At 44.0% G+C, this 25718-nt stretch overlaps 1 protein-coding gene across 10 annotated transcripts in view; it reads right to left on the minus strand.

The window, feature by feature from the left end:
- Nucleotides 1–25718, minus strand: part of ubap2l (ubiquitin associated protein 2-like) — an 84156-nt gene that overhangs the window by 42470 nt on the left and 15968 nt on the right. For 7 of the 10 annotated variants that reach the window (XM_045226288.1, XM_045226294.1, XM_045226290.1 and 4 more), the window contains exons 4-13: nucleotides 22263–22373; nucleotides 21854–22028; nucleotides 21584–21679; nucleotides 18955–19009; nucleotides 14128–14172; nucleotides 12991–13097; nucleotides 8618–8680; nucleotides 8452–8504; nucleotides 7968–8053; nucleotides 4071–4254 (exon numbers count right to left, since the gene is read on the minus strand). In XM_045226288.1, coding sequence (XP_045082223.1) covers nucleotides 4071–4254; nucleotides 7968–8053; nucleotides 8452–8504; nucleotides 8618–8680; nucleotides 12991–13097; nucleotides 14128–14172; nucleotides 18955–19009; nucleotides 21584–21679; nucleotides 21854–22028; nucleotides 22263–22373 — 975 coding nt within the window. The remainder of the gene's footprint in view (nucleotides 1–4070; nucleotides 4255–7967; nucleotides 8054–8451; nucleotides 8505–8617; nucleotides 8681–12990; nucleotides 13098–14127; nucleotides 14173–18954; nucleotides 19010–21583; nucleotides 21680–21853; nucleotides 22029–22262; nucleotides 22374–25718) is intronic. The other 3 variants (XM_045226296.1, XM_045226291.1, XM_045226295.1) reach the window with 1 other exon arrangement.

Here is a 25718-nt window from a genome sequence, read left to right on the forward strand (position 1 = left end):
GCCCACTGACAAAGAAATGATCAGTCTATAATTTGAATGGTAAGTTTATTTGAACAGTGTAAAATCCAGAAAAACACATGGCAAAAATGTTATAAATTGATTTGCATTTTAATGAGGGAAATAAGTATTTGACCCCCTCTCAATCAGAAAGATTTCTGGCTCCCAGGTGTCTTTTATACAGGTAACAAGCTGAGATTAGGAACACACTCTTAAAGGGAGATCTCCTAATCTCAGCTTGTTACCTGTATAAAAGACACCTGTCCACAGAAGCAATCAATCAGATTCCAAACTCTCCACCATGGCCAAGACCAAAGAGCTCTCCAAGGATGTCAGGGACAAGATTGTAGACCTACACAAGGCTGGAATGGGCTACAAGACCATCGCCAAGCAGCTTGGTGAGAAGGTGACAACAGTTGGTGCGATTATTCGCAAATGGAAACACAAAAGCACTGTCAATCTCCCTCGGCCTGGGGCTCCATGCAAGATCTCATCTCGTGGAGTTGCAATGATCATGAGAACGGTGAGGAATCAGCCCAGAACTACACGGGAGGATCTTGTCAATGATCTCAAGGCAGCTGGGACCATAGTCACCAAGAAAACAATTGGTAACACACTACGCCGTGAAGGACTGAAATCCTGCAGCGCCCGCCAGGTCCCCCTGCCCCAGGCCGAGGGAGATTGACAGTTATTTTGTGTTTCTTCCATTTGCGAATAATCGCACCAACTGTTGTCACCTTCTCACCAAGCTGCTTGGCGATGGTCTTGTAGCCCATTCCAGCCTTGTGTAGGTCTACAATCTTGTCCCTGACATCCTTGGAGAGCTCTTTGGTCTTGGCCATGGTGGAGAGTTTGGAATCTGATTGATTGATTGCTTCTGTGGACAGGTGTCTTTTCTACAGCAAACGTACAAAATCAGCAGGGGATCAAATACTTTTTTCCCTCACTAATATATATATATATATATATACACACACACACACACAGTGGGGAGAACAAGTATTTGATACACTGCCGATTTTGCAGATTTTCCTACTTACAAAGCATGTAGAGGTCTGTAATTTTTATCATAGGTACACTTCAACTGTGAGAGACGGAATCTAATTTTTTTCTCTCCAGAAAATCACATTGTATGATTTTTAAGTAATTAATTTGCATTTTATTGCATGACATAAGTATTTGATACATCAGAAAAGCAGAACTTAATATTTGGTACAGAAACCTTTGTTTGCAATTACAGAGATCATACGTTTCCTGTAGGTCTTGACCAGGTTTGCACACACTGCAGCAGGGATTTTGGCCCACTCCTCCATACAGACCTTCTCCAGATCCTTCAGGTTTCGGGGCTGTCGCTGGGCAATACGGACTTTTAGCTCCCTCCAAAGATGTTCTATTAGGTTCAGGTCTGGAGACTGGCTAGGCCACTCCAGGACCTTGAGATGGTTTTTACGGAGCCACTCCTTAGTTGCCCTGGCTGTGTGTTTCAGGTCGTTGTCATGCTGGAAGACCCAGCCACGACCCATCTTCAATGCTCTTACTGAGGGAAGGAGGTTGTTGGCCAAGATCTCGCGATGCATGGCCCCATCCATCCTCCCCTCAATACGGTGCAGTCGTCCTGTCCCCTTTGCAGAAAAGCATCCCCAAAGTATGATGTTTCCACCTCCATGCTTCACAGTTGGGATGGTGTTCTTGGGGTTGTACTCATCCTTCTTCCTCCAAACACAGCGAGTGGAGTTTAGACCAAAAAGCTCTATTTTTGTCTCATCAGACCACATGACCTTCTCCCATTCCTCCTCTGGATCATCCAGATGGTCATTGGCAAACTTCAGACGGGCCTGGACATGCGCTGGCTTTAGCAGGGGGACCTTGCGTGCGCTGCAGGATTTTAATCCATGACGGCGTAGTGTGTTACTAATGGTTTTCTTTGAGACTGTGGTCCCAGCTCTCTTCAGGTCATTGACCAGGTCCTACCGTGTAGTTCTGGGCTGATCCCTCACCTTCCTCATGATCATTGATGCCCCACGAGGTGAGATCTTGCATGGAGCCCCAGACCGAGGGTGATTGACCGTCATCTTGAACTTCTTCCATTTTCTAATAATTGCGCCAACAGTTGTTGCCTTCTCACCAGGCTGCTTGCCTATTGTACTGTAGCCCATCCCAGCCTTGTGCAGGTCTACAATTTTATCCCTGATGTCCTTACACAGCTCTCTGGTCTTGGCCATTGTGGAGAGGTTGGAGTCTGTGATTGAGTGTGTGGACAGGTTTCTTTTATACAGGTAACGAGTTCAAACAGGTGCAGTTAATACAGGTAATGAGTGGAGAACAGGAGGGCTTCTTAAAGAAAAACGAACAGGTCTGTGAGAGCCGGAATTCTTACTGGTTGGTAGGTGATCAAATACTTATGTCATGCAATAAAATGCAAATTAATTACTTAAGTCATACAATGTGATTTTCTGGATTTTTGTTTTAGATTGCGTCTCTCACAGTTGAAGTGTACCTATGATAAAAATGACAGACCTCTATATGCTTTGTAAGTAGGAAAACCTGCAAAATCGGCAGTGTATCAAATACTTGTTCTCCCCACTGTGTGTGTGTGTGTGTGTGTGTGTGTGTGTGTGTGTGTGTGTGTATATATACACACATATACAGCTCAAAAAAATAAAGGGAACACTAAAATAACACATCCTAGATCTGAATGAATGAAATAATCTTAAATACTTTTTTCTTTACATAGTTGAATGTGCTGACAACAAAATCACACAAATTATCAATGGAAATCAAATGTATCAACCCATGGAGGTCTGGATTTGGAGTCACCCTCAAAATTAAAGTGGAAAACCACACTACAGGCTGATCCAACTTTGATGTAATGTCCTTAAAACAAGTCAAAATGAGGCTCAGTAGTGTGTGTGGCCTCCACGTGCCTGTATGACCTCCCTACAACGCCCTCATACCACCCTCATGAAGTCTGTTTCTGACCGTTTGAGCAGACACATGCACATTTGTGGCCTGCTGGAGGTCATTTTGCAGGGCTCTGGCAGTGCTTGCACAAAGGCGGAGGTAGCGGTCCTGCTGCTGGGTTGTTGCCCTCCTACGCCCTCCTCCACGTCTCCTGATGTACTGGCCTGTCTCCTGGTAGCGCCTCCATGCTCTGGACACTACGCTGACAGACACAGCAAACCTTCTTGCCACAGCTCGCATTGATGTGCCATCCTGGATGAGCTGCACTACCTGAGCCACTTGTGTGGGTTGTAGACTCCGTCTCATGCTACCACTAGAGTGAAAGCACCGCCAGCATTCAAAAGTGACCAAAACATCAGCCAGGAAGCATAGGAACTGAGAAGTGGTCTCTGGTCACCACCTGCAAAACCAGTCCTTTATTGGGGGTGTCTTGCTAATTGCCTATAATTTCCACCTGTTGTCTATTCCATGTGCACAACAGCATGTGAAATTTATTGTCAATCAGTGTTGCTTCCTAAGTGGATTAAGTTTGATTTCACAGTAGTGTGATTGACTTGGAGTTACATTGTGTTGTTTAAGTGTTCCCTTTATTTTTTTTTGCAGTATATATATATATATATATATATATATATACACACACACACACACACACACACATACACGGTATACCGCCCAGCCCTAATTGACATTCCCAGGCTTAGTTACATTCGTCCGTTTTTGTCCAGAATATTGAGTCTTTGAAACTGAAACAGTGCATCCCGAATGAAGGCAGCAAACAATGTACCAGGCCAGCTGTGATTTACAACCTGATGGCAATATTCTTTGGACTACCAAAAAATGTATTGGTGAATTATATTAAATCATGCATTGAACTGCAGCCATCTATTCTGCCAACAATGCCTTACTGTGTACATCATGGAATGTTGAGTCAAATAGAAGCTATTTTTAAAACATAAAGTTTGTTTTGTAGAATAAACTTGGAATTTTATATTTTTTATTGATATGATTGTTTCATATCTACAAAGTAGTTAAAACGCTGTCAGTTCCACTTTAAGTAGTCAATAAAACTGTAGAATAGAGCGGAGGCCGTTGTGCGTGTCCTGTGGGCTCACCATGCTGTGCTGGGTGTAGGGGGTGCTGCTGGAGGGGGGTTGTGACAGCGGCACACCCTGCTTGGAGTTGCTGAAGACCAGTGACTGGGGGAGGGAGGGGGGCTGGCTGGCCTTCATGGGGCCCAGGGCCTCTGCCTCTGAGGAGGATGGGGGAGTCTTCCCCAGCAGCACTGCCAGGTCAATCCTGCAGAGGTCAGAGATGGTAAGTAATTAGCATTGTCCAAGCCAGAACGGCCCATAGGGCAGTAGCCCACCACTACCTCTGTAGCGTGTCAGCTTGATGTACAAGTACACCCCCTTGACAGGATTTTAGCTTATCACAGGGTCTAAGCAACAGATGTTGTTCTGACTCATGTTAGCAAACCGATTGTATGTATGTTAGTTCGTTTTGGGGTGGATGAAACCTGATTCAGAGCTGAAAATCAGAGCCATAACACCAGAAGTGCTTGAATTACACATTTGAATTTTCTACACATGGAATCTCACAGTAAAGGGGGAAAACTTTGGCCATTTGACTAGACTGCAGTTTGGTGATGTTGAAGATAAGTGTTTTACATGAACTTGAGTGAAGATACACAACCTGATAAAAAATGCATGGCTTTGAGTGGGTGAGGAGTTGTGGTTGCATGTACAGTGGGGAGAACAAGTATTTGATACACTGCCGATTTTGCAGGTTTTCCTACTTACAAAGCATGTAGAGGTCTGTCATTTTTATCATAGGTACACTTCAACTGTGAGAGACGGAATCTAAAACAAAAATCCAGAAAATCACATTGTATGATTTTTAAGTAATTAATTTGCATTTTATTGCATGACATAAGTATTTGATCACCTACCAACCAGTAAGAATTCCAGCTCTCACAGACTTGTTAGTTTTTCTTTAAGAAGCCCTCCTGTTCTCCACTCATTACCTGTATTAACTGCACCTGTTTGAACTCGTTACCTGTATAAAAGACACCTGTCCACACACTCAATCAAACAGACTCCAACCTCTCCACAATGGCCAAGACCAGAGAGTTGTGTAAGGACATCAGGGTTAAAATTGTAGACCTGCACAAGGCTGGGATGGGCTACAGGACAATAGGCAAGCAGCTTGGTGAGAAGGCAACAACTGTTGGCGCAATTATTAGAAAATGGAAGAAGTTCAAGATGACGGTCAATCACCCTCGGTCTGGGGCTCCATGCAAGATCTCACCTCGTGGGGCATCAATGATCATGAGGAAGGTGAGGGATCAGCCCAGAACTACACTGCAGGACCTGGTCAATGACCTGAAGAGAGCTGGGACCACAGTCTCAAAGAAAACCATTAGTAACACACTACGCCGTCATGGATTAAAATCCTGCAGCGCACGCAAGGTCCCCCTGCCCAAGCCAGCGCATGTCCAGGCCCGTCTGAAGTTTGATCCAGAGGAGGAATGGGAGAAGGTCATGTGGTCTGATGAGACAAAAATAGAGCTTTTTGGTCTAAACTCCACTCGCCGTGTTTGGAGGAAGAAGAAGGATGAGTACAACCCCAAGAACACCATCCCAACCGTGAAGCATGGAGGTGGAAAAATCATTCTTTGGGGATGCTTTTCTGCAAAGGGGACAGGACGACTGCACCGTATTGATGGGAGGATGGAAGGGGCCATGTATCGCGAGATCTTGGCCAACAACCTCCTTCCCTCAGTAAGAGCATTGAAGATGGGTCGTGGCTGGGTCTTCCAGCATGACAACGACCCGAAACACACAGCCAGGGCAACTAAGGAGTGGCTCCGTAAAAACCATCTCAAGGTCCTGGAGTGGCCTAGCCAGTCTCCAGACCTGAACCCAATAGAAAATCTTTGGAGGGAGCTGAAAGACCGTATTGCCCAGCGACAGCCCCGAAACCTGAAGGATCTGGAGAAGGTCTGTATGGAGGAGTGGGCCAAAATCCCTGCTGCAGTGTGTGCAAACCTGGTCAAGACCTACAGGAAACGTATGATCTCTGTAATTGCAAACAAAGGTTTCTGTACCAAATATTAAGTTCTGCTTTTCTGATGTATCAAATACTTATGTCATGCAATAAAATGCAAATTAATTACTTAAAAATCATACAATGTGATTTTCTGGATTTTTGTTTTAGATTCCGTCTCTCACAGTTGAAGTGTACCTATGATAAAAATGACAGACCTCTACATGCTTTGTATGTAGGAAAAACTGCAAAATCGGCAGTGTATCAAATACTTGTTCTCCCCACTGTACAGTGGGGGAAAAAAGTATTTAGTCAGCCACCAATTGTGCAAGTTCTCCCACTTAAAAAGATGAGAGGGGCCTGTAATTTTCAGCATAGGTACATGTCAACTATGACAGACAAATTGAGAAAAGAAAATCCAGAAAATCACATTGTAGGATTTTTAATGAATTTATTTGCAAATTATGGTGGAAAATAAGTATTTGGTCACCTACAAACAAGCAAGATTTCTGGCTCTCACAGACCTGTAACTTCTTCTTTAAGAGGCTCCTCTGTCCTCCACTCGTTACCTGTATTAATGGCACCTGTTTGAACTTGTTATCAGTATAAAAGACACCTGTCCACAACCTCAAACAGTCACACTCCAAACTCCACTATGGCCAAGACCAAAGAGCTGTCAAAGGACACCAGAAACAAAATTGTAGACCTGCACCAGGCTGGGAAGACTGAATCTGCAATAGGTAAGCAGCTTGGTTTGAAGAAATCAACTGTGGGAGCAATTATTAGGAAATGGAAGACATACAAGACCACTGATAATCTCCCTCGATCTGGGGCTCCACGCAAGATCTCAGCCCGTGGGGTCAAAATGATCACAAGAACGGTGAGCAAAAATCCCAGAACCACACGGGGGACCTAGTGAATGACCTGCAGAGAGCTGGGACCAAAGTAACAAAGCCTACCATCAGTAACACACTACGCCGCCAGGGACTCAAATCCTGCAGTGCCAGACGTGTCCCCCCTGCTTAAGCCAGTACATGTCCAGGCCCGTCTGAAGTTTGCTAGAGTGCATTTGGATGATCCAGAAGAGGATTGGGAGAATGTCATATGGTCAGATGAAACCAAAATATAACTTTTTGGTAAAAACTCAACTCGATCGTGTTTGGAGGACAAAGAATGCTGAGTTGCATCCAAAGAACACCATACCTACTGTGAAGCATGGGGGTGGAAACATCATGCTTTGGGGCTGTTTTTTCTGCAAAGGGACCAGGACGACTGATCCGTGTAAAGCAAAGAATGAATGGGGCCATGTATCGTGAGATTTTGAGTGAAAACCTCCTTCCATCAGCAAGGGCAATGAAGATGAAACGTGGCTGGGTCTTTCAGCATGAAAATGATCCCAAACACACCGCCCGGGCAACGAAGGAGTGGCTTCGTAAGAAGCATTTCAAGGTCCTGGAGTGGCCTAGCCAGTCTCCAGATCTCAACCCCATAGAAAATCTTTGGAGGGAGTTGAAAGTCCGTGTTGCCCAGCGACAGCCCCAAAACATCACTGCTCTAGAGGAGATCTACATGGAGGAATGGGCCAAAATACCAGCAACAGTGTGTGAAAACCTTGTGAAGACTTACAGAAAACGTTTGACCTGTGTCATTGCCAACAAAGGGTATATAACAAAGTATTGAGAAACTTTTGTTATTGACCAAATACTTATTTTCCACCATAATTTGCAAATAAATTCATAAAAAATCCTACAATGTGATTTTCTGGATTTTTTTTCCTCATTTTGTCTGTCATAGTTGACGTGCACCTATGATGAAAATTACAGGCCTCTCTCATCTTTTTAAGTGGGAGAACTTGCACAATTGGTGGCTGACTAAATACTTTTTTCCCCCACTGTATGTGTGTGATAGCATGACTGTAGAGTGACTGTCTGTGGGTGTCTGCATGCCGCGTCAGGCCTGCCCACCGCTGTCCTGCAGTGATGGTGACATTCTCCTGGGGGAGTGGCATGGAGGCCACACTAGAGGCTGTGAAGATCTTGGTCTCTGACAGCTAGAGAGAAAGAAAGGACAAATTGATTAAGATCAGTACATCAGCATTAAAGGGATCAAGCCATAACTAAATGCATTAGCCTAAAACTACAAACAGAAGAATAAAGAAGGCGGCTGGAGTATTTCAATAGGAGTGTTCCCATATATATATATATATGCCAGAGAGCCTCTTAGATATGTAGCTATTTGGGAAGAAGCAACACCAAGTTCAGTTTTCAGGCTTATTTGAACATCTGGGTACATATGCAGAACATACATAAAATGTGATTTTGATGTCATAAATAATAAAGACTGGTCAAAAGAGGATCTGCCAAAATTTGGACAGTATATCGTATATAGTCATACAACAAATAGGCATACCACCAAATCAATATATAGGCATAGTAAAAAGGTACTTACGTCCTCATTCCAGTCCTCAGTACCCCACTCTTCTGTCGCGCTCCTCCAGGCAACTATAGGAATGTAAAGAAACAAACAAACTGTATTAGGTTTCAAACCAACCAGGCATCAAACAGAAAAGGAGATGTGATGTTTAGGGCCTCAGGAGATGGAGGTTCAATCTTACTATGGGCAGAGTCAAACTTTGGTTGGTAATTTGTTCCCTCTCCTCCTGCCGAGTACTCAATCCCTACAAGAAAGGAGAAGTGAGAGGTGAGACCTGTGGCTAGTCTACAGACGGGTATACTACGTACCGGGTTTGAGGAGTTAGCGAGAACTTGGGTCATCTCTCAGTTCAACTCGGGATAACCGGTACCACAAAAGTAGCTCACCTTTTAGGCAGGCAAATTTCTATAGCAACAAATCCTTGAGAACTAACCTGAACTACATTTATGCTGAATGTAGTGTCTGAGCCATGAGTTGAGGAGCAATGAAATTAGATTCCCTCCCTCTTGCAAAGATTGAGTCATCTTCCCTTTAATTTGAGGAAAACGACTAATGAAATATTTCATTACTGATTTTTGTGTTCATTTTTTTTATTTATTTGTATAAAGGTGTAACTGTACACGTATTGGTACCAGTCGGTCCCGTTCGGTACAGGGACCTCGGGTCGCACTGAACACAAATGAATATATACAAATGTTTTTACAAAATAAAAAACACTAAGCCTATAGGCTATGCATCGAGTAAATCTGAGCTGAAACATTTTTTTCAGGCTATTCCGTTAAAACTAGAGCCTATGTGAACATTGTAATGAAAATTATATTCTTAATTGGTGCATTTCAAAACTCTCCTTTTGTGAGGAGCAGCCCGGGAACTAGTTCTGTACAATGGCGAGTTGCGGGGTCGATAAATCAGAATTGGAGGATCCTCCAACATCGTTTGAATCTCCAGTTTGGGAACATTTTGGCTTCCCAGTAGATTACAACGGCAACAGACAGAAAGTTGTGGATAAAACGTTAACAGTATGTCGCCACGCTCAACGAGAATAGCCTATGCTGCTGCCAAAACCTCAAATATGTTGACACATTTACGCCGATGTCACCCCAGTATACCGGAGCAAGACAAACAGTCTCCCCTCTGCATTCAAGCAGACCTTTGAAGCCGATTCTGACCGTACCAAATAAATACAATAGCGATAGGTAGGCCATGTTTACATACACTGCTCAAAAAAATAAAGGGAACACTAAAACACACCCTAGATCTGAATGAATGAAATAATCTTATTAAATACTTTGCTTTACATAGTTGAATGTGCTGACAACAAAATCACAAATTAATCAATGGAAATCAAATTTATCAACCCATGGAGGTCTGGATTTGGAGTCACCCTCAAAATTAAAGTGGAAAACCACACTACAGGCTGATCCAACTTTGATGTAATGTCCTTAAAACAAGTCAAAATGAGGCTCAGTAGTGTGTGTGGCCTCCACGTGCCTGTATGACCTCCCTACAACGCCTGGGCATGCTCCTGATGAGGTGACGGATGGTCTCCTGAGGGATCTCCTCCCAGACCTGGACTAAAGCATTCGCCAACTCCTGGACAGTTTGTGGTTCAACGTGGCGTTGGTGGATGGAGCGAGACATGATGTCCCAGATGTGCTCAATTGGATTCAGGTCTGGGGAACGGGCGGGCCAGTCCATAGCATCAATGCCTTCCTCTTGCAGGAACTGCTGACACACTCCAGCCACATGAGGTCTAGCATTGTCTTGTATTAGGAGGAACCCAGAGCCAACCGCACCAGCATATGGTCTCAAGGGGTCTGAGGATCTCATCTCGGTACCTAATGGCAGTCAGGCTACCTCTGGCGAGCACATGGAGGGCTGTGCGGCCCCCCAAAGAAATGCCACCCCACACCATGACTGACCCACCGCCAAACCGGTCATGCTGGAGGATGTTGCAGGCAGCAGAACGTTCTCCACGGCGTCTCCAGACTCTCACGTGTGCTCAGTGTGAACCTGCTTTCATCTGTGAAGAGCACAGGGCGCCAGTGGCGAATTTGCCAATCTTGGTGTTCTCTGGCAAATGCCAAATGTCCTGCACGGTGTTGGGCTGTAAGCACAACCCCCACCTGTGGACGTCGGGCCCTCATACCACCCTCCTGGAGTCTGTTTCTGACCGTTTGAGCAGACACATGCACATTTGTGGCCTGCTGGAGGTCATTTTGCAGGGCTCTGGCAGTGCTCCTCCTGCTCCTCCTTGCACAAAGGCGGAGGTAGCAGTCCTGCTGCTGGGTTGTTGCCCTCCTACGGCCTCCTCCACGTCTCCTGATGTACTGGCCTGTCTCCTGGTAGCACCTCCATGCTCTGGACACTACGCTGACAGACACAGCAAACCTTCTTGCCACAGCTCGCATTGATGTGCCATCCTGGATGAGCTGCACTACCTGAGCCACTTGTGTGGGTTGTAGACTCCGTCTCATGCTACCACTAGAGTGAAAAAAAAATCCACATTTTACAGCCCTAAAACTGCTAATTACTAAATGGTAAACTATCATCCTGAGCACCCACATGGTGACCTTTGACGTCACCTACTAAGGAAATGGTCTCTATAACAGCATTTGTCAGTTAAATGCAACAAAACATTTATAAAAAGCAATGTCGTTGCCAATATCTAAATCTAAACAAACTTTGAATTTGTTTAGATTTAGATATTGGCAGGTAAGAATGTACTGCATATTTCACCAGCCACGTTGGCATGTGGTCAACTTGCAGGGCTCTACAGTGAGAGCATTACATTAGCAAATAAAAAGTAAAAAGTCAAGTATAAGCACATGTGCAAGTTAGAAAAATGCTGCAGTAGTATTTCTGCTTTTGTTTCAGAGCTGCTAATTGCACAAAGAAATAGAAATCCTATATCCCACCTCGCGCAGAAACACTGCCTGGCAGGAAAGCTGTGCGCAATGAGTGAAGTGCTGATAGATACATATTTGGAGGCGCTGCGCACAGGCATAAAAAAGACGGTCTAATTTACTCAAAAGTCTACAAAGTGAGACTTTGTCCTCCTGTTTCTTGGCCATTTACATTGTTTTGTTCTTAAACTGTTTTTTTTTCTTTCAACATTAGTCTTAGTCTGCTGCTTCAACTGATAAAGATCACACATCTCTCTTACACACACACGACAGGACTTCAGTAGCCCCGTTACCACGGTAACCTCCCGCCTTTAAAAAGGGGCATCTGAACATTTTGTCTCTGATATTTAGATTAAAAGACTCGGATCACAAAAAATTTTATGAAATTGAGCAATATACCACATTACTTCTTACTAATACATTTATTGTTTTAGAAACATTACAAAGCATGGTAATCTGTTTGTCTTTTTTTATTTAATTATGGCGCTAAAATATTTTGGCTGGTAAAAATATATGAGTGGCTGATATTATTTTTTTGTATCTACCTGCCACAGTGGATGGTGGACCAAAAAGTAAAATGTTAGGCCCTGCTTTAGTTTATGGTTGACACCATATGGTTTCTCAATGAGTTCAAATCACATGAATGCATCCAACTGGTATTTACTCCCACATGATTACAAACGCAGCATCAGCGTGGAAACGTGAGGCCCAACATAATGATCCGGTCACAACAGACAATGCAAGGAACATTGTGAATGGCATTTAATTCTCCCGCTGTACCGAAACATGACCCCAAAACCGCAATACGTACCGAACCGTTACACCCCTATTAAAATACTTATCACATTACACATTTATTGATGAAAGAATGCATTTGAAACTTCACACAGTAAAACTTTTGTATGACTTAATACAATTACTTAAAAATCGATAGGAGTGGGGAAAAGGTGCTCGTGCATTGATAAGCACACCAAAGACGGCATTAACAATAAGTAATAAAATAAAGACGGCAATTCTAAAAGCCTATTTCACACCATAGCTTGCTGAATTTGCAAGACAACTTATATTTCATTTAGATTTTGGCCCAAATGAAAATGTGGCATTGAGTCGCCCATGGATTGATGTTTCAGCATTGTCTCAATGAAGAGTTTGGCGTTCAACAAGCCACATGCGACATGCACACGCAATTACAAGCCTGCTAGAGTTAGCAGCAGGCGGACAAGCAATATCCACCGTTGTAGTACGGATGAAACCTGAGCTGGAATGTGAAGCTAACTGAAGCTGGCCAGCTTTAAAAAAAACACTGAATAGATCTAGCATGCATCGTAGTATACCTCAGATCATTCCCAAGACAAGCAGATTAAGCCCCATCAGACCCCATGGAGAGTTACTAATTATTAACACAACTAGACCACCCATCTGTCTGATTCTGTCAGGTCTACAGAAAGTGTCTAGTGAGTGTTTTTGATTAAGCAGTACCTTGGTTTCTTAATGGCTCCTTCCTCTGGCTCTAGATAAACTAGATGGACATTCCACCATCTTGCTAACACTCTCTTTCTAACACACCATCTTGCAGATCTACAGGAAGTGTTTAGGCCTAGGTTGGGGTGGTTTTGGACTGGGGCTGAGCAGTAGTTGGGTTCCTTACTGGCTCCTTCCTCTGGCTCCAGGTTGCCTGTGTTGTTCCAGGTGCTTCCCCTGCCGTAGCTCTCCTCTGTCTGGGTCGGCTCAGCGTAGTCCGCCGGGTTGAACGTTCTGCAAGAGAGAAGAAGCTGTGGTTTTGAGCACAACCACTTCTTATGGGTCTACCAACGGGAACATTTGACTGGGGGGGATATACAGTAAAGGAGGAAGTAAGCAAGCAGCGAGATAGGAGAGGAAGTGTTTGAGGAGATCTGATGTGTCGCAGTTAGACAATGTTCATCTGAGCAATGTCAGGCGAACAGATTCAAAAAGACTGGAGGAAAACCAAGGAATGGGAAATAATCCAGGCAGTGCTTCATTTTTCCTCAACTCTTTCTCTGGCACTGTGGGCGGTGGCAAAAAAACTTAACGTCTTCCACAAATCTTTCAACGCATCATATCACGTCATGGCTTCAGAGAATTATAGAGCAAAAGAAAAAAGCATATCCTTAAAATAACTGTTCTCTTGCTTCTTTCAGGCTCAGCTAGAGACGGTGCGGCGCTACAAGTTGTACAGTGCACTACAACCTAGTGCAGTTTAGACTGACTTCAGAAGTTTCCAGGATCTGACTGGAATTCAGACTATTCACGTTTGACTAGCTCCCGATGAGAACCAACAATAACAGGGGTGCTGTAAATTGGCAGGGAGGGACTGTTGAGTGAGCCACTGGTCACCCAACATAGCTTATTCTAATATTTGCACTACTGTACATTGCATTTTAGTTAGTGTTTATACACTGCATATTTATTTACAGTGCATTCGGAAAGTATTCAGACCCCTTGACTTTTTCCACATTGTTACGTTACAGCCTTATTCTAAAATGGATGAAATAGTTTTTCCCCCCTCAACTGTGTACACAACCAATACACTTGATATGATTTCTAATGGGGCTTGTGTGAACAGGTTTACCCTCGACGTTCAAAAGACAGCTGTCATTTAATTCCATATCGTGTTACCAGGGTGCATGTCATTTCGGTTTAGTCTGCCCTGATACCCTGCTTCCTGTGTGTCTATCTCCATCCTCCTCTCTCTTGTGGCATTTGGCAGAATGTTCCCCCCCAACAGATAGCAAGATTGACACACCAGTGGTGGTGCACTCACCTCTCTTCTCCTGAAAAATCATATCTGGGCCCCTTATCAATCTGGCTTTAGAGGAAAAACAACAGCAACGATTACAAGCAGCACAACGGGGACAGTGGGGGATGCAGTGTGTGGTTTTAGACTATTCATTATTTTACAGAGGAATGTAAGGAAATCACATGCATGGACAAGTTACTACACTCACACTTCTGCAACACACATTATCTGAGCACTACATTGTTGGGGCAGTCACTTTCTATAGGTGTAGCTGGTACACTAACAAAGGGGAAACAGGGCTGCCAAACAAACACTCAAACTGAAAACTGTGTTCCATAAGTAACAATAATTGCATTATGATCAGGACAGGATGCACAGTTAGAACCAACAGAACACACTCATGCAAACTGCAAACACAGGCTCCCAAAGGCCACACAAGAGCAGCAGCGGAAGCGACACACCCTAAGAGAGAGACATGTTGGGGACAACGCAACAAACTGCCTGGCTGTCCATCTATGCAAGCCTATGGCGCTGGCTCACTCACGCTCCAGGTTAGAGGCTATCCGGACAAAGCCAAACTTGCGCACACATACACAAGCCGTTCTGCCACCGCAAAGGCATTGCCCCCTCTCCTCTAACGTCTCCCTATTAAACCGTAGAACATTAAGATAATATTTACAAGTTGAAACAAGTTAAGGACTTAAGTATTTTTTTCTTCTTTATTTAGTATTCTATGATCAGCTCATCTTTCTTTCATGTCCAACAAACCAGGTGCGTCGGAGATAAATGACTTAATTATTTCAAAGGGATGAAATTAACATGCAGGTTTGTCTGAGGTAGGGCTGGGCGATATATATTATTAATTTGAATGTATGTTTTAGCGCAATGTTTCAAATGCCGGTATCGCAAGTAACACGAAAAAAAAAAGATATCTCCTTCGCTCCTTCTGTGCACCTTCCCACTCGCACACAGACTCCAAGCTCCTCCCCCTGCCACCCACAACAACAAAGAAACTAAAGATCACTTCTTCCTCTCTGACAAGCAGTTTCAACACGCTATTTGCATTTGAGGTTTGGTAAAAAAATATATATTTTAAAAATCGGTCATATGGACACCAAAAAACCATTAGACATTTTACTCTAGAGGAAACGAAACCTTTGTAACGACACCCTTTTTAGGTCTCAACTCCCACATTTTAGAACAGACCGTACTAAGATGAGTGTATCAATGAACATTTTGAAAATTAATGCTCAGTTTGTCACGCGCAGCATTGCAGTACCATGTACGCTAGCAACATTTTAGCTACAGACTTTTTAATTAATTTTTTATTTATTTAACCGTTATTTAACTAGGCAAGTCAGTTAAGAACATATTCTTATTTACAATGACGGCCTACACCGGCCAAACCCGGACGATGCTGGGCCAATTGTGCGCCGCCCTATGAGACTCCCAATCACGGCCGGTTGTGATACAGCCTGGAATCGAACCAGGGGGTCTGTAGTGACGCCTCAAGCACTGAGATGCAGTGCCTTAGACCGCTGCGCCAGCTCGGGTGCTAGCTGTCTAAGAGTTGGTCCCCCCTTTGCTCCTATAAACAGTCTCCACTCTTCTGGGAAGGCTGTCCACCAGATGTTGGAACATTGCTGCGGGGACTTGTGTCCATTCAGCCACAAGACCATTAGTGAGGTCGGGCACTGATGTTGGGCGATTAGTCCCGGCTCGCAGTCGGCGTTCCAATTAATCCCAAAGGTGTTCAATGGGTTTGAGGTCAGGGCTCTGTGCAGGCCAGTCAAGTTCTTCCACACCGAATGACAAACCATTTCAGTATGGACCTCGCTTTGTGCACAGGGGCATTGTCATGCTGAAACAGGAAAGGGCCTTCCCCAAACTGTTGCCACAAAGTTGGAAGCACAGAATCGTCTAGAATGTCATTGTATGCTGTAGCTTTAAGATTTCCCTTCACTGGAACTAAGGGGCCTAGCCCTAACCGTGAAAAAAAAACAGCCCAAGACCATTATTCCTCCTCCACCAAACTTGACAGTTGGCACTATGCATTGGGGCAGGTAGCGTTCTCCTGGCATTCACCAAACCCAGAGTCGTCCATCGGACTGCCAGATGGTGAAGCGTGATTCAGCACTCCAGAGAATGCGTTTCCACTGCTCCAGAGTCCAATGGCAGCGAGCTTTACACCACTCCAGCCGACGCTTGGCATTGCGCATGGTGATCTTAGGCTTGTGTGCAGCTGCTCGGCCATGGAAACCCATTTCATGAAGCTCCCGACTAACAGTTATTGTGCTGACGTTGCTTCCAGAGGCAGTTTGGACCAAGGTAGTGAGTGTTGCAACCGAGGACAGAAGATTTCACGCACTACGCGCTTCAGCACTCAGTGGTCCCGTTCCGTGAGCTTGTGTGGCCTACCACTTCGTGGCTGAACAGTTGTTGCTCCTAGACGTTTCCACTTCACAATAACAGCACTTAGTTGGCCGGGGCAGCTCTAGCAGGGCAGAAATGTTACGAATGTACCTGTTGGAAAGGTGGCATCCTACGACGGTGCCACGTCGAAAGTCACTGAGCTCTTCAGTAAGGCCATTGTTTGTCTATGGAGATTGCATGGCGGTGTGCTTGATTTTATACACCTGTCAGCAACGGGTGTTGCTGATATGGCCGAATCCACACATTTGAAGGGGTGTACACACACATATACTCTATCTACACTGCTCAAAAAAATAAAGGGAACACTTAAACAACACATCCTAGATCTGAATGAATGAAATAATCTTATTAAATACTTTTTTTCTTTACATAGTTGAATGTGCTGACAACAAAATCACAAAAATTATCAATGGAAATCAAATTTATCAACCCATGGAGGTCTGGATTTGGAGTCACCCTCAAAATTAAAGTGGAAAACCACACTACAGGCTGATCCAACTTTGATGTAATGTCCTTAAAACAAGTCAAAATGAGGCTCAGTAGTGTGTGTGGCCTCCACGTGCCTGTATGACCTCCCTACAAAGCCTGGGCATGCTCCTGATGAGGTGGCGGATGGTCTCCTGAGGGATCTCCTCCCAGACCTGGACTAAAGCATCCGCCAACTCCTGGACAGTCTGTGGTGCAACATGGCGTTGGTGGATGGAGCGAGACATGATGTCCCAGATGTGCTCAATTGGATTCAGGTCTGGGGAACGGGCGGTCCATAGCATCAATGCCTTCCTCTTGCAGGAACTGCTGACACACTCCAGCCACATGAGGTCTAGCATTGTCTTGCATTAGGAGGAACCCAGAGCCAACCGCACCAGCATATGGTCTCACAAGGGGTCTGAGGATCTCATCTCGGTCCTGCACGGTGTTGGGCTGTAAGCACAACCCCCACCTGTGGACGTCGGGCCCTCATACCACCCTCATGGAGTCTGTTTCTGACCGTTTGAGCAGACACATGCACATTTGTGGCCTGCTGGAGGTCATTTTGCAGGGCTCTGGCAGTGCTCCTCCTGCTCCTCCTTGCACAAAGGCGGAGGTAGCGGTCCTGCTGCTGGGTTGTTGCCCTGCTACGCCCTCCTCCACGTCTCCTGATGTACTGGCCTGTCTCCTGGTAGCGCCTCCATGCTCTGGACACTACGCTGACAGACACAGCAAACCTTCTTGCCACAGCTCGCATTGATGTGCCATTCTGGATGAGCTGCACTACCTGAGCCACTTGTGTGGGTTGTAGACTCCGTCTCATGCTACCACTAGAGTGAAACCACCGCCAGCATTCAAAAGTGACCAAAACATCAGCCAGGAAGCATAGGAACTGAGAAGTGGTCTGTGGTCACCACCTGCAAAACCAGTCCTTTATTGGGGGTGTCTTGCTAATTGCCTATAATTTCTACCTGTTGTCTATTCCATTTGCACAACAGCATGTGAAATGTATTGTCAATCAGTGTTGCTTCCTAAGTGGACAGTTTGATTTCACAGAAGTGTGATTGACTTGGAGTTACATTGTGTTGTTTAAGTGTTCCCTTTATTTTTTTGAGCAGTGTATATACAGAAATCGCCCATAAGTTTGGAAAAAATGTAGATATGATTTTTAGGCCATATCGTCCAGCCCTACTTTGAGAAATCGTTTTTGCACCCCCTTGGAAAGAGCCCACACTAGCAGCGCCCACTCATCTAAACCCCACAAAGCCTGGTCTTTGACAACCCTAGAAATAGTAGGCTGTGTCATCTCACTGGGGCTTAATGCTAGTCCTAACACCTAGGAGGAATTATATTGCCAACTAAGTGTTCATTATAATGAAATACAAAGTGATATACAAGATACACTAATATGTCTTATGTAGAGTGAATTTGATACTACTCAATATCAAAGCTGGTTTAAAGGGCTGTTTACAATCTTGTCACTGTGAGCATCGTCAAAGCAATTATATAGTATATAGGCCTAACCACTTCCTATGTGATGACATCTAGGGCACTCAATGACCAGGGTTAGGTGAGACAATGCATTCTGACAGACAAAACATACAACTCACGCACACAAACCTGTGCCCCATTTAACCCAAACGGAAGGACAAGGAACTAGAACACACCATATGCCAGAGACACAGAGCAGAACCCTATGTGCAACAATCTCAATGCCCACCCATTGAGTTACAGATATGGTGTGGGTCTATCTATATTTGACTGTTATTCAGAGACAAAAGAGCTCAGTGGAGTTACGTAAGGGTTTATGTACAGCCCTCGCATTTCAACATGATTTGGCCAATGTATTAAGCCTCAACAATAGGCTGAGGTCCTGCTCTCTGGTGACCATGGCAACAGGTAAGAGGGAACATAAATCCCTCTCTGTGAGCAGCACAGGTGTTCACTTACCCCATGCCCTGCGCTGAAAACCTGCCCCCTCGCCTGCCTCGCTCCCGCTCTCCCCCTAGAGAGAGAGAGACAAGTTACACTATTGACAAAAACATAACTACAGAAAATACAATGCATTGTCCCTTGTGGAACATTTGCCGGCTTGAATGCACATTAAGCATGTTATCGCGCGCCCTACAACTGAAATAGAATGCAGGGCTCCAGACTGCAACCATTTATTTGGCTGTGAGAGTAAAATGTTTATTTGGTGGAATTGGTGCAAGCTGCACATTCTACCTGGTCACCTCATTCCAAAGTCTTATTTTTTTGGCAGCTAAAACCATGATTTGGTGAAACCGTAAAGTACATTATTGTAATACATCAATATTGAGCAAATAGCACATGGTTTTACAATCAAGATATCTGATATGTCGTTGAGCTACGGAGCATGCAAAATGCGCACAGGACATCGCGAGTGCATATAAGCCTCATTGCTTAAATATAACATGCCTCAAATGTACCGTTAGATTAATACATTGCTACTACCAGTAGGTATTATATTTAGAGTTATATCTAGCTAATGTGTTTTGAGTTCACTTTCTCAGGTGTTGAATTAGCCCCAAATTTAAATCAGCCTGTGATATTAGTGCACATAAAGATGTAGGCAAATTAATCAACAACAAAAAATAAGAACATTTTGGAGCCCTATTTTGATATTAAAATATAACAGCCTAATTGTCAACCCAAAATGTAATGACAATCACGAGATTAGGGTGCACATAAAAATATATTGAATACCATCTCAGTAGTGTATTTACACTTAATACAAAACTGGGAGTGACTTTGTAAGAACCAATTATTTATATTGTGTGACGAATTTTTTTTTTTTTGATGCGACAAAAATCATGGGCTGGTGCCACCAACTGAAAAAGTTAGTGGCACCAGTGCCACCAGGGTAAAAGGTTAGTCTGGAGCCCTGAAATGCTATGACATCTTTGTTTTGACACTCGAGGGGGCATTAGCCTTAGTTTATGTTGAGACCTTGTTTCAGGAGTCCAACCAACAGCTCTTCACACCGAAACCCATGGAAACTACTATTCTTTCAACAGGCCATATTACAGTGGAAAGTATTCAGACCCCGTCCCTTTTTCCACATTGTTACGTTATAGCCTTATTCTAAACTGGATTAAATAAATACAAATCCTCAATCTACACACAATACCCCACAAAAACAGGGTAAGAATTTTTTACAAATGTATTAAAAATAAGACAAAAATACTTTATTTACATAAGTATTCAGACCCTTTGATATGAGACTCGGAATTGAGCTCAGGTGCATCCTGTTTCCATTGATCATCCTTGAGAGATGTTTCTACAACTTGATTGGAGTCCAACTGTGGTAAATTCAATTGATTGGACATGATTTGGAAAGGCACACACCTGTCTATATAAGGTCCTTCAGTTGTCCGTGTATGTGAGAGGAAAAACCAAGCCATGAGGTCGAAGGAATTGTCCGTAGAGCTCCGAGACAGGATTGTGTCGAGGCACAGATCTGGGGAAGGGTCCCAAAAAATATCTGCAGCATTGAAGGTCCCCAAGAACACGGTGGCCTCCATCATTCTTAAATAGAAGAAGTTTGGAACCACCAAGACTCTTAGAGCTGGCCGCCCGGCCAAACTGAGCAATCTGGGGAGAAGGGCTTTGGTCAGGGAGGTGACCAAGAACCCAATGGTCACTCTGACAGAGCTCCAGAGTTCCTCTGCAGCACTCCACCAATCAGGCCATTATGGTAGAGTGGCCAGACGGAAGCCTCTCCACTGTAAAAGGCACATGACAGCCCACATGGAGTTTGCCAAAAGGCACCTAAAGGACTCTTAGACCATGAGAAACAAGATTCTCTGGTCTGATGAAACCAAGATTGAACTCTTTGGCCTGAATGCCAAGCGTCACGTCTGGAGGAAACCTGGCACGGTGAAGGATGGTGGTGGCAGTATCATGCTGTGGGGATGTTTTTCAGCGGCAGGGACTGGGAGACTAGTCAGGATCGAGGGAAAGATGAATGGAGCGAAGTACAGAGAGATCCTCGATGAAAACCTGCTCCAGAGTGCTCAGGACCTCAGACTGGGGCGACAGTTCACCTTCCAACAGGACAACAACCCTAAGGACACAGGCAAAACATCGCAGGAGTGGCTTCAGGACAAGTCTCTGAATGTCCTGGAGTGGCCCAGCCAGAACCCGGACCTGAACCCGATTGAACATCTCTGGAAAGACCTGAAAATAGCTGTGCAGCGACGCTCCCCATCCAACCTGACAGAGCTTGAGAGGATCTGCAGAGAAGAATGGGAGAAACTCCCCAAATAAAGGTGTGCCAAGCTTGTAGCGTCATACCCAAGAAGACTCGAGGCTGTAATCGCTGCCAAAGGTGCTTCAACAAAGTACTGAGTAAAGGGTCTGAATACTTATGTAAATGTAATATTTGCTAAAATTGATAAAAACCTGTTTTTGCTTTGGCATTATGGGGTATTGTGTGTAGATTGATGAGGGGAAAAAACGATTTAATCAATTTTTGAATTAGGCTGTAACATAATGCGGAAAATGTCAAGGGGTCTGAATACTTTCCGAATGCACTGTATATAGTGGAGAGACTTACCTCTTCCTCTGCCTCTCCCCCTGTGGCCTCGCTCTGTGCCCCTGCCTGCTATCCCAGCAGCCTTTCCTCCATCCAGACCATTCTCCTGTCCACGGACTGAGAGGAGGGAACGTGCATTAGAGGTAGTGAGGGAAAACAGATGCATGTGGAGTCAAGAAATGTAGGCCAAGAAATTAGGTTTGACAAGGGCAGGAGCTACAAAGGGTCTACACTGGTGTGCCAGTGTCACTTCCCATGACCCTAATGCAAAGGCATGTGATCTCTACTCACACTCTCGTCCCCTGCTGGCCCCTCGGCCCCTGCGTGGGGCCCCACCTCGACGACGTGCCACGTCCCTCTCTGTTCCCCTCTCCCTGTTCTCCTTTCCTTCCTCTCCGGTCTCGGCCTGGCCAGGCTCCTTCTGACCAGACACTCCTTTCTTCTTCCCCACCATCTCCCAAGAATCCTGAGAAGACAGGTGAGGTGACCGAGAGGGTTCAGTTTGATTATGTTAGGGGCGAATCCTAACTTCCACTTAAGTCAAATTTTTACTTAGTCTCCCACTGACATGAATGCATGACTAAATTAAAATTAGACTTAAGTGGAAGTTAGGATTCGCCCTGTAGTGAGCTAGATGGGTAACCGTGTTTACTCTCTCCCTTTGGCCCAACTACTAAGCCTTGACACAGGAAAAACTCACAGTATCTGGGCTACCCTCCAGCAACACGTTGATGGCTCTGTTGACATCTCCGTTGCAGTCGTGCAGCGCGATCATGGACTCATCCTGGTCCTTGCCTGTGATGTCAATCAGCTGGACGGGGGAAACGGATGAAAATCTTCAGTGAGTATATTGCAATGTAACCCTTTACACTCGTACCGATATACGGGTTGAAAATGGCAGATTTGGGCACTGATAAGCACCTAAATTGGAACGCAGTGGCTGTACAGTAACATGCTATAAATTACGTCAGAGCTCAGGCTCTATGCTTCACAGTGCTATATGGATTTTGACTGACAGAAGTTCTGAACTTGAACAACACATGCGACAAGAAGTTGCCCACATCCCTCCTGCTAATTGGGTAACATTTGCACTTTTTTGTTGTCCGAATGAGGGAAGTGCTGTAAATTAAGAGGACTCTATGTATTTTGAGAGACAATACTATTATAACAAATACCACTTTGATGTAATACAAACAAGCCAAACACCCGTCCAAATGTGCACTTCACATTTCCATATCATTAAACTCATGCCATACACATTGTCAACATTTATCATTACTATGTCTGATGTACAGTTACAAGATGACATGGCATCATACCCTGGGTTGTTCTGAATAGAATGAGCCTGTTTGTCTATTGTGAAGAAAAAAATGCCACGGAACGCACACCTGAATGCACTCATGACTCCTATGCGCACCAAAATTACAATCAGTATCTCTGAATTGCTTTGTGAAAGCCTAACACTGTAAGACTGTATTTTATAACTTAGTCATATTGGCAACAGAACAAGCTTTCAACAGAACATGCCCACCTGACCCGATTTAAAATCGTCCGTTTTTGGATTGAGTAAAAAGTAATAGGTGTGATTCCAGGGATGTAGGGTTGTGTTCCAAACAAAACTACAAGTGTGCTTGCTCTAGTTCCTCACCCGCACAGCTAGGACAGCTCAAAAAAAGCACCTTACAGTTGAAGACTCTTCTTTGAGTAATAAAAGTACATTGAAATTACCCTGCCGGGAATGGCCGGCAGGGATGTAGCTCAGTTGATAGAGCATGGTGTTTGCAACGCCAGGGTTGTGGGTTCGATTCCCACGGGGGGCCAGTATAAAAAAATAATATGTATTTACTAACTGTAAGTCGCTCTGGATAAGAGCGTCTGCTAAATGACTAAAAATGTAAATACAACGTTTGGATTCAGTCTTGTGTCAGGTGAACCTGTTGTGTCCTCAACTTGTCTAATAATTTCCCATAATCTCCTAATTGTTCCGTTTCAACATCCACATAGGCCAATTCCCCAGAGTGTTAAGGAACGCTTCTTTTATGCATTTATACTTCAAGCAGTGAAGTAAAGCTAAGCTCTAGTTAGCAGACCAGAGCAAAAGAGGCTAAAGGTGGTTTGACGCTACAAGTGAGGACACTACAGGGTTTCCGTTAGCTGGCATTTGGCTGCTTTTGGCCAATAAATTAAAGGTCGATAAATAAAACAGTTGGCGGCCAAAATGTCTGCGAGAAAAAATAAATCGCAATGCTTTATTCATTGATGGAAATACCAGTCGATGGAAATACATTTGACCATCATGCTTATAGGTCTATAGGTTCATTTGCATAATTTAGTGGAATTAAAAATTGTCCTGTGTAATTTCGTTAGTCATCATGCATCTTATTTATCCAACAACTATCATACGCACACAGAGCCTATTTTGAGCAGGATTTCTTCAGCTGGTTGCTGCTAGCGTAAAACATGTGCTTTTATAAGCATATTGACAATTCAAGTGCAGGCAACAGGCTATCAGCTCATCACCCACCACTTTACAATGTGAGCTGGAGGCAGTATGCATTTTGAAAACACTTTAAATTGTTTGAAACCTGAATGTTTTATTTCATATTATGAGGTATGTCTTCCCTTGCTTCAAAGTACCCTATAGGTAAAATCCAACCATGGAAATGTGGAGGCAATTCTTTTATAAAGACTTCATAGGCGCGCGTGAGTTTCAAGTTTGGGGAAGCTCACAATTGCCAGTTATGATTTTCATATGTACATTTTCATTTCAATAATATTGTTTTTGTTTCTCAAAAGTATTGTCATGTGGTTAATCATAAAAATCTGAATCAAAATGATACAAATCTAAAAGTCAACTAATGCGAGATCACCAGCTTCTGCCATATGGACACATTGAGTCCCTGTGATCCATTGGCGGCTAAAGATAAGAGAGAATGGAAATGCAGCAGTAGGCTTCCATTGCTCTTTCACACCGATTGGTGATTATCGAGAGGGAGATTGCTGTAAAGATTATTCAAATAGCTTACTGTGAGGAACTATAGTTTTAATATATCATTCGCAATGCATGTATAAAAATAAAAATAATAAAACATTCCCTACATTTCCGTGCAGCAGGCCAGGTACTTCTATGCGTGTTCAGGCGCATTTTTCTTTTTTTACAAATCTCGTAGATGAGGGTTCTGAAATAAACCAAAACTGGTTTATCACAAGTGTAGCAGGTTGTGAATACTGCAAACAACGTTTCCCCTCAGAATGAGAACGGTAATTGGCTAACATGCATTACGAGAAATTAATGTAACCAAATTACGGGGATTAACGGTACATTTACTCCTGGTGACATATGTAATGGGGAATTGATCAAAACAAAAATCAAGGGCAAACAATTCGCACAATGAAACAATGAAAGCGCAAGAATTGGCGGGAGCTGAGCAATTCTGCCACACACCACTCCCCTTCTTGTCTCAACATTTTAAAATTATACTCAAGAGATTATCTTCACACATGTTTTAGATGCTTTTTACTGACATTCGCAACTCAATGAGCTAGGCCTATTGCCACGTGCGCTGCCCAAATTGAGGGCTTCTCAAACAGGCATAGGCCCACGAGCTTGTGACTTTAAACAATCCACAGCTATTTTTTTAAAGAAGCTAATGATACTCGATTCCTCTTTGGCTAAGACATACTTTCTGGTGAAGTATTCTGAATGACTTATTTCTGTATAGACAGGAGTAATTATATAACATTGGCAAATGTATTTCTATTTAGTTCCCTATTGGACCCATAACTATGCCATCTCTCATGTTCTACTGGTTCTTATCAACTTTTTTCATTGTCTAGAAGCCAAAGGCACAAGCCTAGTCATATTAGCAACCCATCCTAGCTGTTGCATCTTTAGATTCCCCCTCTAAGTTTCTAACAGAGATTTTCATCTGTCACATATGGAACCGCTATCAGGTGCGCTGTTTAGAATGGTGTTTTCCCAGGTGCGCTCTTCTCTACCGCAAATTGGACTTGCATGTTCTGTTAAGATGCATTACCATAATCTAAATGTGATTTATCATTCTGAGCACAGTGGGCGGACGCCTTAATGGGTATGCACCAAATGCATATGGGTCAAGTACATTTCTCAAATGGTTGGTAAATTAAAATCTTCCCG

This window comes from Coregonus clupeaformis, chromosome 17 (assembly GCF_020615455.1).
Source record: "Coregonus clupeaformis isolate EN_2021a chromosome 17, ASM2061545v1, whole genome shotgun sequence".
Lineage (NCBI taxonomy): Eukaryota > Metazoa > Chordata > Actinopteri > Salmoniformes > Salmonidae > Coregonus > Coregonus clupeaformis.